This window comes from Lithobates pipiens, unplaced genomic scaffold, assembly GCF_037356315.1.
Source record: "Lithobates pipiens isolate NorthernLeopardFrog02 unplaced genomic scaffold, aLitPip1_a1.2 Scaffold_19, whole genome shotgun sequence".
Classification (NCBI taxonomy): domain Eukaryota; kingdom Metazoa; phylum Chordata; class Amphibia; order Anura; family Ranidae; genus Lithobates; species Lithobates pipiens.
This window is the reverse complement of record NW_027507764.1, coordinates 76,094,754-76,111,839: the sequence shown is the minus strand read 5'-3', so window position 1 is coordinate 76,111,839 and position 17,086 is coordinate 76,094,754. Positions and strand designations below refer to the sequence as shown.

The window sequence follows — 17,086 nt, the reverse complement described above, 5'->3', positions numbered from 1 at the left end:
GTAGGAAGATTGATATGAGAATTGGGTATTTACTATGATTTTATAACCTGACCCATAAAATATATATATTTGTTTCAAAACAGACATCATTGCTGCAGTATTTTGTAACTTTGCAGCAACAGAGGCGCACGTCAGAGTTGAGTTGCACACTGGTGCCCTGTTTTAAGGGGCACAGGCAGGTTAACTTGGAAAGTGGTGGAGTATTGATTTTTATATGTTCTTATAAGGAACATTATAAAGAACATTTTGTATCTGGAGTAAAAGAATCCTTTGCAGCAAACAAATGCTGAACTCTTTTAGAAGATAGTTCCTGTGGGACTTGGCTTGGCTAAAACTACTTTGACAAGATCACCAATCGTTACAATGTTAATATCAGAATCTAAGGGAAAGCGTAATTGGAATGTTTGGTAATTATCACATGATATTTCAGGTATAAATGCTTATAACACCAAACACGGATAAGCCTTGTGCATGAAAATCAAAGTGTTTATGCCACCCACGCCCACAACAATCCCCCTTAGTTCTGCTATTTCCTAGTATAAAGGGGATCATAAACAAAAATGTATACTGTATTTGTTTCCTTTCAGGCATTTATATTTAGGTCAATGCGTGCCATAAGCCCCTCAAGAGCCGTATCTGACAGTAGGGTTAAAGGGGGGATGCGTGGGATTGGGGTGCATTTGGCAGGCAGCTGGAAGCCAATAGGGGAGATCTGATAAAACTTGGAGCATGCAAAATCTGGTGCAGCTGTGCATAGTAACCAAACAGCTTCAAAGTTTTATTGTCAAAGCTTAACTGAACAAGCCAACCAGATGCAGTAGAGATCACAGGGATTTGATACACATCTTATGGAGATGCCCAAAGCTCCATCTATATTGGAAAAAGGTCTTAGACATTCTTAATAGGGTGGCAAGGGGGCAAAAGTGGTAATTTTGATAAATTGTGGGCCCCATGGTTAGGTATCCAAGGTCTAGCCCCATTAGATCTGGTATATGACCGACTGTTCTAGCTTTTGTTCACATTTTTACCCTGCCTCTCTAAATACCTGGACGACTGGTTGTATAGTTGTACTTTATGCTGATAAAGTTAATAAAATAGTAGGATAGTAGTGTAGCGGTGGGCTCCTGAAGAGTGTGTTCAAAATGTAACTTTACCCAAACTACAGTTTGGTTTTGGTCTATTTGCCTAAATTTGACTTCTGTGTCAGTCTGACTGGGCTGTGAGATGTTCAGCCTGGCCACGGGGGGGGGGGGGGGGGGGGGGGCGCTGTCTCTGGTGGCAGGCGTGGAACTATGGTCTGGTTGGGCGTTTAATTTACTCTCTCTCTGAGTCAAGTCAGTGGGAGATGCCCTCCCGCTGAACCCTCTGGGAAAGGGTATTTAAGATGCAGACGTCATATGGTTCGGGGTACAGTATGCGGTGCTGATTACATGGTCCTGGTCCTCCTGACCAGCCCCCAGGAAGGCTATGGCCTGGGGTGCAAATCCACCTGACTTTAATGCCCCGGCTAGCCCAAGGCAAGGGAACTAAGGAAGGATTCCAAGGTGGATGGGTGCTGTCTCCGGTTCTGGAGAGACCCATTGAACTTCGAGCATTCCAAGGGAGGACTCTTTAGAAGAAGACCACGTGAGGTTGGTTTTCTTAACAAGAGCCTGGAAGGGCTGAAGTAACTGAGAGAATCCGGTCTTGTGTATATCGCCAAGCAGGCTGAAAGATCCAGGTATCCTACAGGTGTTGTACAGCTTAGGTTCCCTACGTGTTCTGCAACAACGTCAGTGGTAAAGACTTTGTTCCTGAATAAACACCTGGTTGGCTGCTAGGCCTTGTGAGAGAGGAACTGTCCAACCTGAGTTTTCATCCAGCTGCGAATGGCTATTCTCTTGATGCAGTCAAAGTAAGCAAGTTCTTTAACGTTTTTGGACTTTGACATTTAGAGTACCTGAACTTTTCTTTCCAACTCTTTGATTCCAAGTTGAAAGACTGTTCAATGGTTTGAGTTTTTGTAAATAAAATACATTCAAGTGGATCTATTGTCAGTCTCAAGTTACTGGGCCATCTACCACGGGACATCCCCTAGACGTGAAACAAGGAGAACGAAACGGTAAGCCCAAAAATAATCAGCAGCTCCTTCGGGGGTTAGTGCTACAGTAGTAATAGGATAATGTTTTTTTTTTGATTGCATGGGCAGGTGGGTTGTCAATCTGCAGAGTGTTTTGTATACTATACTGAATTTTTATATGTTCAAATCTACAGATCTAGTGTACTTGCTTTGCTCTGGACCATGTATGTACAATTTCTTTCTGTGCTCAATAAATACTTATTGTTTGAGAAAAAAAAAACAAGCTAAAGTTAGAAGCTGATTGGCTACCATGCATAGCTGCACCAGACTCTGTGTGCACAAGTTTTAGTAAATCTCCTCCACCTTTATGTCACCTCCTAACCATCTGTTTTTACCCTGTAAAGCCCAGGCCACTGAGCTGCAACCATACGCACTGCATGCAGTTGCAGCATGGACCTCATTCACTTGAATGGGTCATGCTTGGTGGTGGTACTGCCCAACAAAATTGAAAATGGGTATTATTTTTATACCGTGTGTACAACCTTGTCCAGCCACCGTGTTAGGTTTAGGCTGGAATTCTACTTTAATCTAACTAGTCATAAAAATTATCCCTCCCCCTCCTAACATCTATGTTGACTAACCTGCATAAAAAAAGATGAATATACTTACAGTATATGCAAAAAAGAAAAACACATTAGAAAGAATTCTAAGGATCAGCATAATTCAATGATTCATGTATTACATGATGGAGCTTCCCACATTTGAGCCCTCATTCTTTTAACTCGCCAGTGCATTTGACCCTTCTGTAGCTCCCCTTATTGGGCTAATTTCTGTTGTCCCTGTTTAGATAAGCAGTATATCATTATGGGAGTTGGGAAAAAACTAGAGGTTGTTGTTAAAGGTAAAGCAGAGAGAACATGTGTTCCTGATTTAGGCTCTCATAGAAATCCACAGGCTTCCCCAGCAGACCATGTAGAATCAGAGGCGGCTCTCCAATTAGGCAAATTAGGCGATCGCCTTAGGCCTCACGATCGCAGGGGCCTCGCCATCGCTGAATTTGCCTGATATGTGGAGTGCCAGGATCCCCATCCCTTGCTCTCCCCGCCAGCCGCCGGCAAATGACAGGTGCAGTCCGAGAAGGAGACCTCCTTCACCCCCCTGCTTGAGCCGCCGCTGAAAGACTGAAGGGTTCTCTGTGCTTCCTGCCCATTCCCCCTCCAGAGCAGCAGAAGATCGCAGCGGCTGTGTCTGTGTGGACAGAGAGAGCAGCAGCAGCAGCAGCTGTGGGCTTTTCTCCCCCCTCCTCCTCTCATCACTGTAGTCGGGAGCTGTGCTGACTATGTTTCTTCCCCCTCCTTCTTATTGTGCAAGAAAAAAAAAAACACTAAACTGAAGCAGAGAGGAGAATTGTGGGAATTGTAGTCCCGAGGTCTGGACATTGCAACTCCACTGGAAGAAACTGCAGCCCTCAGCGTGTCCAGCTGAAGAGGAGGGAAAGAGAGCCAGGAGCTCAGGAGAGCTTTTGGGGAAGTGCACCCAGAACTCCAGCGAGAGAGAGAGAATCTCATTGCACTGCACCACCAGGGAAAGCCACACAGCCAGCACCATCCCTTGTGAAGAAAGGCATGAAGTTATGTCCAGAATACAGATCTGGGTGCTACCCAGCGGAATCGCCACAGGAAACCCAGAATGAGCTGTATCCCCAGGTATGGTAAGAGGGTCACTCGGCCATTATCTACTGCCATCTATAGGAACTGCCCACCCTGTTATTCTTTGGCCCGAAGGGTGCTCTCAGACTGGGGCGTCAGCAGTAAAGCACCGCTAATTTTAGCGGCCATTTACTGTAGTTTTTGCAGAGGTTTTCAGCCGCTAGCTGGGTGCTTTTAACCCCCAGTAGCGGACAAAAAATGGTTAAAACCACCTGCAAAGCGCCGCTTTGCCGGTAGTTCAGCAGCGCTGACCATTAATTTCCATGGGCAGGAGCAGTGGAGGAGTGGTGTGTACACCGCTCCTTCACCACTCCAAAGATGCTGCTTGCAGGAGTTTTTATAACATCCTGCAAGCGCAGCACCTCAGTTCACACTGCCCTATGCGGATGGCTGGGAGTGTCAATGAAATGTTAATGACACCCCCAGATCCGTCCGCATATCGCAGTGCGATCTGCACACTCGCACAGGAATCGGATCGCATGGTGTGAACACCCATGCGATCCGATTCTGCTGCGGACCAAAAAAAGGGTCCCGTGCAAGTTTGCTGCGGGAGCGATGCGAATTCAGCCATACTATCTGTATGGCTGAACTTGCATCGCTACGGAGATCGGATGTGATTTGCACTGCAGTGCGGTGCGAATCGCATCCGGATCTCCCCCCGCAGCAAATTGAACCCAGCCTTAGTGCTAGTTTACACTGCAACAATGTCCGACATTGAATGCGATTTGTACCACACTGCAGTGCAAATCGCATGCAATTTCTGTGCAATGCGATTTCAGCCATACAGCTAGTATGGCTGAATTCACATTGCATTCAGACCAAACTTACACAGGACCCCTTTTCTGATCCGCAGCAGAATCGTAACGCATGGGTTTTCACACCCATGCAATCAGATTCCTGTCCGAATTTGCAGTTTGCACTGCAATATGTGAACTGATTTGGGAGTGTCATTAACTTTTATTTAACACTCCCAGCAGTTTGTGCCATCGGGTGACATGTGATGCGGGAACCCACAGTGGGTTTGCAGGTGTGATGCGAGAATCCTGCGAATCCACTGCGGGTTCCCGCATTGCAGTGCAAACTGTCAATTCAGACATGAATCAGATCACATGGGTGTGAACACCCATGCAATCCAATTCTGGTGCGGGCCAAAAAAGGGTCCTTCACATGTGATTTGCACTGCAGTGTGAAAAACTGGTGTGAACCAAGCCTAAAAACTTCCCTATAACAGTGGCCCCAGGGCTATGGCCCGCACTACCATATGACGGCTTAAGCCGCCACCTCAGGGGCTAGGATAGGGGGGCAGTAAAATGCTAATCACCAGCCACTTGCTGGGGATTCTGATTTTTACAGTGCTGAATGTGTTTTTTTTTTGTTTTTGTTTTTTTACACACCAAGCCACTATAGCAGCTAGGAGTATGTGTACGTGTATGTGTATGTGTATGTGTACAGCCAACTGTGACCTTTCATGTGGAAGTGTTACAAGTGGCTGTGAAGCCGCCTATCATTTCCACAACTGCCACGATGTGCAACCCCCTTCACCGTGTTTACCGGGCATCACTGTCTCACCTGCGGGCCCGCTGCTTTTATGGTGGGTGGCACTGAGAAGGGTGGCAGGAGCTCAGCAGACCTTCGTCCACTTAGCCACCCTCCTGTACACAGACTGAGAAGTGTGATGTATGATGTCAGGGGCGGCTGGGCCAGGGTTCACAGTGGCAATTTCCCCCTAGGCCACCCTAACCTATGGTGAAAACAGCCGGCAGCTGCTGCCCGCTGCCTTTATTTTTTTCTCTCCTGTAGGAGGTTGGGCCGGAGGCTTAGGGGGGTGTATTTTTTTCCATTATCTGTGTCCCTTTCTGATGATGATGTGCTGGTCGGAGCAGATGGACTATTTCTTCAGTTTCCAGGATATGCCCATTCAGCTCCGCACACATGTTCTTCTGCCTTGGCTAAAATCCCAGCCAGTCATTTTCCTCCGCTCCCCACCCAGTAGTAGCCGGGGCCCAGAGAGGGAGACCTGAGAGGCTGTGAGGCAGGTGGCGAAGGCGACGGGCAGAGAGAGGCAGCTGAGCTCAGCTGATGATGTCCAGCAGCAGGAATAGAGGGGAAGCAGATCCAATCGTGGGGCTGCCAGTGCCTTCAAGACTTCAACACAGGTGTGCTTTGGGGGTGTCTGTGAATAGACTACATTGCATCCTATGTAAACAAGGCAGTTCGCCATTCTGTCAGTATGGAAGACATTGATCCTGTGTTCCTGCAAAGCAGGTACAGTGATCCATGTCTTCCCTTAGTAAAAGCACCTCCCCCACAGTGCGAAAACACTTGTTAGGCACACATTTAACCCATTGATTGCCCTAGATGTTATCCCCTTCCCAGCCATTGTCATTAGTACAGTGACAGTACATATTTTTAGCACTGATCACTGTATTAATGTCACTGGTTTCTACAAAGTATCAAAAGTGTCACTTAGTGTCCGTTTTGTCCACCGCAATATCGCAGTCCCGCTATGAGTCACTGATTGCTGCCATTACTAGAAAAAAAAATAAAAAATGTCCCCGGATTTCATTTTAAAAATCTGGTCACCTTACCTTAACACTGCTGTGCTCAGGCAGCGTTAGGAGCCCTGTCTCACTTAAGACCCCTTTCACACTGAGGGCGTTTTGCAGGCGTAATAGCGTTAAAAATAGCGCCTGCAAAATGCCCTAAAACAGCTGCTGCATGCACTCCAGTGTGAAAGCCTAAGGGCTTTCACACTGGAACAGTGCGCTGGCAGGGCGTCAGAAAAACTCCTGCCAGCAGCTTCTTTGGAGCTGTGAACTCACCGCTGCTCCCAATTGAAATCAATGGGGCAGCGCTGTGATACCGCTGCCAAAACGCTACTCCAGCAGCATTTTGCAGGTGGATTTAACCCCTTTTTGGCCGCTAGCTAGTTAAAACCCCCCCCCACTAATGGCCCAATAGTGCAGCTAAAACAACAGTAAAGCGGCGCTAAAAATAGTGCCACTTTACCACTGACACCCTAGGCGGCTCGGTGTGAAAGGGCCCTAAGCATGCCGAACATCTGATTTGCAGCACTTTAAAAACATTACAAGACATCTTAATGCTGCTGTGTGCAGGCAACGTTAAGAGCCCTGTTACACTCACCTCTCGCCTAACCTAAGACTCCTGATGTTCTGCCTGCCAGCCATTGAGGAGTGATGTTGCGTCCCCGTACATCACTTCTCCCATCCACCGCAGGAGAATCTCAATCTGGGAACGCCTTCTGCGTATTTTAAGGGCATCAGTGGGGCCTCATGTCTAAGTTTTGCCTAAGGCCTCACAATGCCTAGAGCCGCCCCTGCATGTAGTACACTAGTCTATGGCTATAAATGAGCTGTTAAAGTGCATACATTTTTTACCTGTTCCAGTATGTCACAAAAGTGAGTACACCTCTCACATTTTTGTAAATATTTTATTATATCTTTTCATGTGACAACACTGAAGAAATTACACTTTGCTACAATGTAAAGTAGTGAGTGTGCAGCTTGTATAACAGTGTAAATTTGCTGTCCCCTCAAAATAACTCAACACACAGCCATTCATGTATAAACCGCTGGGAACAAAAGGGAGTACACCCCTAAGTGAATATGTATACATTGGGCCCAAAGTGTCAATATTTTGTATGGCCACCATTATTTTCCAGCCCTGCCTTAACCCTCTTGGGCATGGAGTTTACCGGAGCTTCACATGTTGCCACTGAAGTCCTCTTTCACTCCTCCATGACGACATCACAGAGATGTTAGAGACCTTGCACTCCTCCACTTTCCATTTGAGGACGCCCCACAGATGCTCATTAGGTTTTAGGTCTGGAGACATGATTGGCCAGTCCATCCCCTTTACCCTTAGCTTTGTTAGCGAGGCAGTGGTTGTCTTGGAATTGTGTGTTGGGGTCGTTATCATGTTGGAATACTGCCCTGCAGCCCAGACTCCGAAGGGAGAGGATCATGCTCTGCTTCAGTTTGTCACAGTACGTGTTGGCATTCATGGTTTCCCTCAATGAACTGTAGCTCTCCAGTGCCGGCAGTACTCATGCAGCCCCAGACCATGACACTCCCGCCACCATGCTTGACTGTAGGCAAGACACACTTGTCTTTGTACTCCTTACCTGGTTGCCGCCACACACGGTTGACACCATCTGAACCAAATAAGTTTATCTTGGTCTCATCACACCACAGGACATGGTTTCAGTAATCCATGTCCTTAGTCTTAGTACTAGTCTAAGCTTCTCTTCAGCAAACTGTTTGCAGGCTTGCTTGTGCATCATCTTTAGAAGAGGCTTCCTTCTGGGACAACAGCCATGCAGATCAATTTGATGCAATGTATGGCATATGGTCTGAGCACTGACCGGCTGGCCCCCCATCCCTTCAACCTATGCAGCAATGCTGGCAGCACTCATACATCTATTTCCCAAAGGATATGACACTGAGCACATGCACTCAACTTCTTTGGTTGACCATGGCGAGGCCTGTTCTGATTCTGAGTGGAACCTGTCCTGTTAAACCACTGTATGGTCTTGGCCACTGTGCTGCATCTCAGTTTCAGGGTCTTGGCAATCTTCTTCTAGCTTAGGGCATCTTTATGTAGATCAACAATTCTTTTTTTCAGATCCTCAGAAAGAAACACCAAATTTAACACAACCGCTCCCCATTCACACGTGAGACCTTGTACCACTAAAGTGTCACATGACACCAGGGAGGGAAAATAGATAATTGGGTCCAATTTGGACATTTTCACTTAGGGGTGTACTCCACTTTTGTAGCCAGTGGTTTAGACATTAATGGCTGTGTGTTGAGTTTTTTTGAGGGGGCAGCAAATTTACACTGTTATACAAGCTGTACACTCACTGCTCACTACTAGTAAAGTGTCATTTCTTCAGAGTTGTCACATGAAAAGATATAATAAAATATTTTTAAAAATGTGAGGAGTGCACTCACTTTTGTGAGATACTGTATATGCATGCAAGTAATGAGTATCACATTAGGAGGATTTTATTAGCTGTCATAAGGTTCACAATACTTCCCCTGACAATAATTTCATTGTCCTCTCTCTCTCTGCAGGTGTCTGATGCCATCTTTGCTCAGACACATTCTGTACGCCACTGGTTCTCAACCCTGTCCTCAAGTACTCCCAACGGGCCATGTTTGCAGGTTTTTCTTTATCTTGCACGGGTGCTTTAAATCAGAGTCAATGGCTTGGTATTTTGGACAGCTATTTAATCTAAGAAAAATTCTCAAAACATGGCCTGTTGGGAGTATTTGAGGACAAGGTTGAGAACCACTGTTTGCCAATCCTTTCCCTAGATGTCACAGTTTTGGTAATTCCAGAACCTGTGTGTAGCCAGGTGCTTGGCAAGAGACTTAGGACATTCTGTTGCGGTGCTCTCTATACTCCCAGTGCACTCCAGATGAATGGGTTAACACTAGCACACCTCTTTCCACCAGGGGAGCTGAAGAACCTCAAGAGACTTCATTGTTGGCATCATTGAATGATGGGAGATGAAGTTCAGGAAAGAAACTTTTACTGTGGCAGTTAATAGACTATTGGACTACAATTCCCAATGCAAGCTGGGTATAACAAGAGAGAGCTGTATTTTCACAAAAAACAGAGTTGTTCCAACCTGTTACTGCTGGCCATAGGGACTGGCCATCCAACTTGCAGCATTATTTACTGCATGCAGGCTTTACTGGGACAGTACTCATGTGCACCACTGTATAGACTGGGCCCCAATGCTAGCCTGCTGAAGCATTAGGGCTAAAGACTACCCACTCAGTTTGCTGCTTCACAAGAACTTTGCCTATTGTCCATAGTAAGAGGTACTACTTTAAGGATTCCTAAATGTCATTGCTGCCAATCATATAACATTCACTCTAAAGTGGATATAGCTACTGTTCACAGAGGACTTATTGAAGTATTGATTATCATTGCTGTTACTATTTTCTAATGCCATTACTTATTGCCGATTTTGTGGATTACCGGGTTTAACTCCATCCTATGCTGCTATAGCCTAGTGAACATATTGTCCAGTGTACTGGGATTGACCCAATCCTTTACATTCTCATTTAGGTGCATACTTCTAATTAATGCAACCCATGATAATATATTGGGTTCATTCACCACTAACAATATGATATTTTCTTTTTGATACGGAACCTTAGTTGTGTGCACAATATCTATATTTGTGCTCCCAGCAGCAGTGCAGTGTCCATTTGCTTAACCTGGTGTGTCAGTGAGGCTGAGGTTGAGTCGAAGCAGAATAACAGAGAACCCAATACATCAAGTGGCTCCTGCGGAGGTAGCACCACACTTGCAATGTCCTTTATGCAGGGATTTTTTTTTTTAGAGAATAGGTGCAAGTACCCCCCCCCCCCCCCCGAGTTACCCCTTGTCTCCATCACCTACATAACTCCAAGCACCATCCCTTTTCTCCATCTCTATCCACCTCCCAGTACTGCCCATTTTAGAGAGTACAGAATCAAGTATCATTTTGTGGTGTTAAGTAATTTGTATGGAATTTGTTATTGATAACAAGGAAGGCAGTAAAATAGATCCCCTTCAGCCAGCAACATTAGAACCTCCCCAGCAACAATAGCTCCCCCCAGCAATATTAGACACCCCCCAGAAACAAAGCCTCACCTCTCAGCAACAATAGATCCCCAAAAAACATACGACCCCAGAGAAACAATAGACCCCCAACTAGCAAAAATTGACTCCTCCGCTGCAACAGTAGATCCGCTACACTACACCAACCCAGCAACAATAGATCCCCCAGCAGCCAGCATCAATAGACCACCCCAGCATCCCTTGCCAATTAATACTGTACATTACCACCCCAGTACTGTACTGCTAAAAAAAAAACTGCCTTTATGTAGCTAGTCTCTTACAGATCAGTCTTTATTGCTTATTCTCATATTGTGATGTGCTACAAAACAGCACTGTTCCAATCTGAATGATCACTATGCAAAAGGAGACCGAGAATGTACCATTCCTGATTGCAGCTGACTTATAACACCATTCTCCCAGGTTGCACTTGTCATGGAAGGCAAAGGTGCTTGCCCGGAGCTTAGAGACTGCTTTTTATTAATAAAAGTTATGTAGCACCGGCTCCTGAAGAGCATGCGCTATGGTTTTTTTCTATTTAACGTTCCTAGAGCCACAGTTTGGTCTTGGGTTTAATTATACCAAATTATGGTCTCAGTACCAGTCTAGCTGGATTGCACTGTGTTCTGCTTGGCCATAGGTGGCGCTGTCATCACTGGCAGGTGTGAGAACGCAGTTCAGCTGGGTGCCTTGAGTATAATTCCTTCTCGAAACCAACCCAATGGGCGTATCATCCTGCTGTGCATTCTGGGAGAGGGTACTTAAGGTACTGAGATCACGTGCTTCGGAGTTCCGGTCCAGAAGATTTTTCTGTCTGTTTGGTCCTGGTCCTCCTGATCAGCCCCCATGGCTCTCATGGCCTGGGGTGCGGATCCGTCCAATTCCAAGTCTCGGGGCTGGCTAGCCAGAGGCCGAGTAACTGGAGGGAGGATTCTGAGTTGGTCCGGTGCCGTCTCATCTGTGGAGAGGCCCAGCAACTGAAGAAGCAACCAGGGGAGGACTCGCTGCAGGCTGGCTTCTCAGAAAGAGCCTGGAGGCTTAGTTGAAAGACCCCAAGTGAATCTACACTCGTACGGTATCGCCGGGCCGGCTGCAAGATACTGGTACCATATTAGGGCTCTCTAAATTGGTCTACATCCTTCAGTTACTACAAGTATTCTACAACAAGTCTGTGGCAGAGACTTTACTACAAGTGTTCTACAACAAGTCTGTGGCAGAGACTTCACTTTATCTGAACACTCTATCGGCTGCTAGGCCTAGTGAGAGGAGGTCTATCCGATAGTGGTGAGGGTCCAGTTGTGAATGGCTATTCTCTGGATTGTTATAGTGAGAGACTACCTACTTTGAATAAGTTCCAAGAGTACCTGAACTTTCCACCTGAAACCCTCTAACCCTTATCGAGAGACTGTGTTTTGTTTATTCAGTTTCTACAATTCTTTGGGCCATCAACCTCGGGAAACCCCTAGACACACACAAGATCAAGAAGGTAACGGTAAGCCCAATAAAATCAGCAGCTCCTTCGGGGTCAGTGCTACAGTTACGTCAATAAAAGCACTTAATTAGGAAACAGTGCTTCACTTACCTTTTGTAGAAGTGACATACAAAAGCGATGACAAGTTCAAGCAATAAAAAACACAGCCCAATTCCAACACCAATCCACAGACCTGTTCAGAAGTAAAAGATGAAAACATGATGGGAGGATTCAATAACACTGTTTTTGGTGGTATGGTCCATTTTAAAACAACTTAATTAAGCCCGAAGTCTGAAGAGTTTAATTCAGGAAAATCTTGCAACAGTTTTCCAAGGTCTTCTAAAAGATGCACCAGATTCAGGTAGTTCTTATTTCTACCAATTTTGGAATCTGTGACTGAAACTGGTGGTAATTAAGACCAACTCTGAGTTGGCGTACAGAAAGATGCCAGTGTTCAGAGCGGGGCATTTTGTGCTGGGAAGCTGTCATGAATATGACAGAATATAACAGCTTTCTGCACAGGGCTTCCTGGTTGCTATGAAGCCAAGGGCCACCAAGCATCATAGCAACTAATTATTTATCACGGGCACCATTTAGCTGCCAGCCAGAAGATTCTCTGGACCAAAGGCTAATAGAACTAATTCATCTTTAGTGACATTTGCAAGCTTCCCCAGTACATTAATAGGAAGTCTTCTGTTTTGTGAATACTTACTTTTCAAGCTGCTTTCTACACAGGCTCCCCTCTCCATCCTGCCTAAGATGTGCAGCCCCAGAACCTCACAAATGAGCACACGGCTTTGTTCCCTACCCATACATGTACAGTACACTCTCTCGCAGCAGCAGCTGAACTCAGTGTTCTGCAAAAGTGAAAGAGAGCTGACGGTGCCGCATGGGTAAGGAACAAGTACTAATTTTTAAGGTGCAGGGGCCACACATCTTAGGCAGGACAGGAAAGTTTGAAAAGTAAGATGCTATGACACTCCAGGCCCAGTTGTGTGCACAATATCTATATGGCAAATGAGGTTTAATGTAGAAAAATGTAAAATAATGCATTTTGGTGTTAAAAATATGAATGCAATCTATACACTGTGGGGGGAATCGAGGTTGGAAAGGGACCAGGGGTCCTAGTAGATGATAGGCTCAGCAATGGCATGCAATGGCAAGCTGCTGCTAACAAAGTAAACAGAAGATTGGCATGTATTAAAAAGGGGATCAACTCCAGAGATAAAATGATAATTCTCCCACTCTACAAGATTCTGGTCCGGCCGCACCTAGAGTATAGTCCAGTTCTGGGCACCAGTCCTCAGGAAGGATGTACTGGAAATGGAGCGAGTACAAAGAGTGGCAACTAAGCTAATAAAGGATCTGGAGCAGGGGTCCTCAAACTATGGCCCTCCAGTTGTTCAGGAACTACAATTCCCATCATGCATAGTCATGTCTGTGAATGTCAGAATTTTCCAATGCCTCATGGGACTTGTAGTTTGGCAACAGCTGGAGGGCCATAGTTTGAAGATCCCTGGTCTGGAGGATAATAGTTATGAGGAAAGGTTCTGAGCACTGAACTTATTCTCTCTGGAGAAGAGATGCTTGAGAGGGGATATGATTTCAATTTACAAATACCACACTGGTGACCCCACAATAGGGATAAAACTTTTTTTGCAGAAGGGTGTTTAACAAGACACGTGGCCACTCATTAAAATTAGAAGAAAAGAGGTTTAACTTTAAACTACGTAGAGGGTTCTTTACTGTAAGAGCGGCAAGGATGTGGAATTCCCTTCCACAGGCGAGGGTTTCAGCAGGGGGCATTGATAGTTTCAAAACACTATTAGATAAGCACCTGAAAGACCGCAACACACAGGAATATACAATATAATACTGACATATAATCACACATATAAGTTGGACCTAATGGACTTGTGTCTTTTTTCAACCTCACCTACTATGTAACAATTGGCATCTTTTGGAGGGGAGGGGGGACAGGATACCTGTCTTTGACAGATATCATGTTTCCACTTCCGGGAGCCACAGCTGCGGATATTGACATCACTACTTGGTAAACCTCCTCTTCCCCTGTCGTCGGACCAGTAGAAAAGAGGAGCAGGGCTTTGCGAACGTGCAGTAGGGTTCCCGGCGTGAAGCCTACACTGACGGATTGGAAACATCATTGCTGGACTCCAGGACAGGTAAGTGTCCTATTGATAAAAGCACGCAGCTGCAGTATGTGTAGCTGTTGGTTTTTAATTTTTGCAGCGGTTGGCAGTACCTCCTCTTTAAGCTACGAGTTTACTTCCGAACTGTGGATGGAAACAATGTAAACATGGGGACATCTTAAAAATGCCAGCAGATGGCTTCCATAATGGGACTTAACCCATGACCTAAGTGTGGCAAAGCCCCAGTATTAAAGGAGCGGCACCATTGGCTCGCGTGGCTGTCAATCAAAGTCAGTTAGCCAAAGGGGAGAGAGGGGGCAGGGCCGGGTCGGGGCTATGTGTCTGAATGGACATATGGAGCTGTGACTCAGCTTGGCAGCAAAGAAGGACCTGAGAAGAGGAGGATCGGGGCTGCTCTGTGCAAAACCATCTGCACAGAGGAGGTAAGTATAACATGTTTGTTATTTTTATTTATTTTTTTAAAACAAGACTTTACAATGACTTTATTCCGCCACCACAATACCAATATAAAAACAGATATTCAAGTCTGTTCTCTATATTGATATAATCGCTTATTGAAAAAATTTAAGTCTTACCCCTGGTATCAGTTTCTGTTACGGGAGGCGATATTTGAGGGGAACGGATTTGGCAGCGGGTTCCAGTCCAGTTTTTCCTACACCTGTATAACAGAGAATTAGACAAACTTCAGATACTTTTCAACTCTGCAGAAGAAAACAGATTACAGTGGGACGGCTCGGCTTGCTGCTTGTGCCAATAAACTCCTTGGAGAAACATGCTTTATATGATGATCAGCAGCTTCTGTATAGTCGCGCTTTAGATGATTGTTCAATATCTGCGCTTGTGATGAGCTGACTCAGCATGTGGGCAATCCCAAATGTAATAATAAACTAATTTACCTTGGGATGCACCTGACTTTTACTTCTATTCTAGCAACAGCCATGTGATGGATAAGGCCATCGAGATGTGCCAGGAGACCTATCAAAGGTTACATTTACAAGACACAAGCCAAGGATTTGTCAACATTAGTTGTAAAGGTCAAGTAGAAGATGTTATATGGTGAGAAGGATTTTAGAGAAGAATTCTAATTTGATTAAAAACCAGAATATTATTTTAAACCAAGGAGTTCTTGACAGTACTGTATACAGAGGGCCTTGAGAGCATTTTCTATGATCAGACGTGTTGATTATCTTCAAGCAGAGCCAGATTTATACTTAAGTCGTCCCTAGGCCAGCTACCTTTACCCTCACCCAACATGTGCCATATAAATACTTCCCTCCACTTAATAAAAAAGAAATCAGCGTGTACATAGTGGGTTGAACAGTCTTTTCTGTATTGAAAAACAGGATTTCCCAAATAAGAGAACTAATAAACACATAAGAAGTTGATCCTCATTAAATTATCACTCATAAGTAAATTTGTTCACAGAAACACCTACCATACCAGAAACATGTCCACAGAGACAGAGCCAGTACCATGCTGGAATAACCATAAATTTGTCCACAACAACCTCTGTACAATACTAACACAACCAGAAAGGTGCAGTTTGTACCGTAGGGACTCAACAAGAAACAGGTCTGCAGGGAGTCAGTATTGAACTGACATAACCAGAAATTTTCCCACAGAGACACAATCAGTAATATACCGACATCACTAGAGATGGGAAGGCCTGGAAACATTGGAAAGGTTTTTTTTTTACCATTTTCTGTTTTTTTTTCTGGAAAAATTGGAAGAAAGTGTGGAATATGTTCTTTTACAATGATAAGTAATATATCTATGCCATTGTATTAAAACTATATAACATGCAAAGTCCTAAATTATTATAAGTTCTCTTAGCTGAAGACAAGGAAATCTTGTTTAGGTAACACTGTACTTCTCAATGCAGTTCTCAAGAGAAAAATGCATTTCTGCCACTAGGGGGCACTGCAGGGGAAAGGCTCCAGTTTAGTATTCTTGTAGGCTCCATCTAGAACCTGCTACAGTTAGGTGATTGTTGTGATACAGTAGATGATAGTTAGGGCTGGTGCAAGGATTTTTGACACCCTAGGCGAAACCTCATTTTGCCGCCCCCTCCCCTTGGCTCCACCCCCGACTCCACCCACTTTTCCCCCTTCCATGGTCTGTAGGCCCACACCTGCGCCTCTGGACCCAGCCTGAAGACAAATAGTGGCTAGACCAGCTTGCTTCTTCACACCAGTCTTGGTCCACAGGTGTATAGACAGGCTAGGGTAGTATATGGACAGGCTAGGGTAGTATTTGGACAGGGTGGTATATGGACCGGCCAGGGTGATATATAGCTAGGGTGGTATATAGCCAGGGTGGTATATGGACAGGCCACGGTGGCATATGGATAGGCCAAGGTGGTATATGGACAGGCCAGGGTGGAATATAGTCAGGGTGGTATATGGACTAGCCAGGGTGGTATATGGACAGGCCAGGGTGGTATATAGCCAGGGTGGTATATGGACAGGCCAAGGTGGAATATAGTCAGGGTGGTATATGGACTAGCCAGGGTGGTATATGGACTAGCCAGGGTGGTATATGGACAGGCCAGGGTGGTATATAGCCAGGGGTGTATATGGACAAGCCAGGCTGGTATATAGCCAGGGTGGTATATGGACTAGCCAGGGTGATATATGGACAGGCCAGGGTGGTACATAGCCAGGGTGGTATATGGACTAGCCAAGGTGGTATATGGACAGGGCAGGGTGGTATATAGCCAGGGTGGTATATGGACAGGCTAGGGTGGTATATGGACAGGCCAGGGTGGTATATAGCCAGGGTGTTATATAGCCAGGCCAGGGTGGTATATAGACAGGGTGGTGTATGGACAGGCCAGGGTGGTATATGGACTAGCCAGGGTGGTATATGGACAGGCCAGGGTGGTATATGGACTAGCCAGGGTGGTATATGGACAGGCCAGGGTGGTATATAACCAGGGTGGTATATAGACAGGGTGGTATATAGCCAGGAGGTATATGGACAGGCCAGGCTGGTATATAGGCAGGGTGGTATATAGACAGGCTAGGGTGGTATATAGCCA

At 45.5% G+C, this 17,086-nt stretch overlaps 1 protein-coding gene across 3 annotated transcripts in view; it reads right to left on the bottom strand.

Moving 5' to 3' along the window:
* Positions 1 to 17,086, bottom strand: part of MALRD1 (MAM and LDL receptor class A domain containing 1) — a 696,170-nt gene that overhangs the window by 39,395 nt on the left and 639,689 nt on the right. For all 3 annotated transcript variants that reach the window (XM_077490931.1, XM_077490932.1, XM_077490933.1), the window contains 2 exons: positions 14,622 to 14,704; positions 11,987 to 12,068 (listed from right to left, as the gene is read on the bottom strand). In XM_077490931.1, coding sequence (XP_077347057.1) covers positions 11,987 to 12,068; positions 14,622 to 14,704 — 165 coding nt within the window. The remainder of the gene's footprint in view (positions 1 to 11,986; positions 12,069 to 14,621; positions 14,705 to 17,086) is intronic.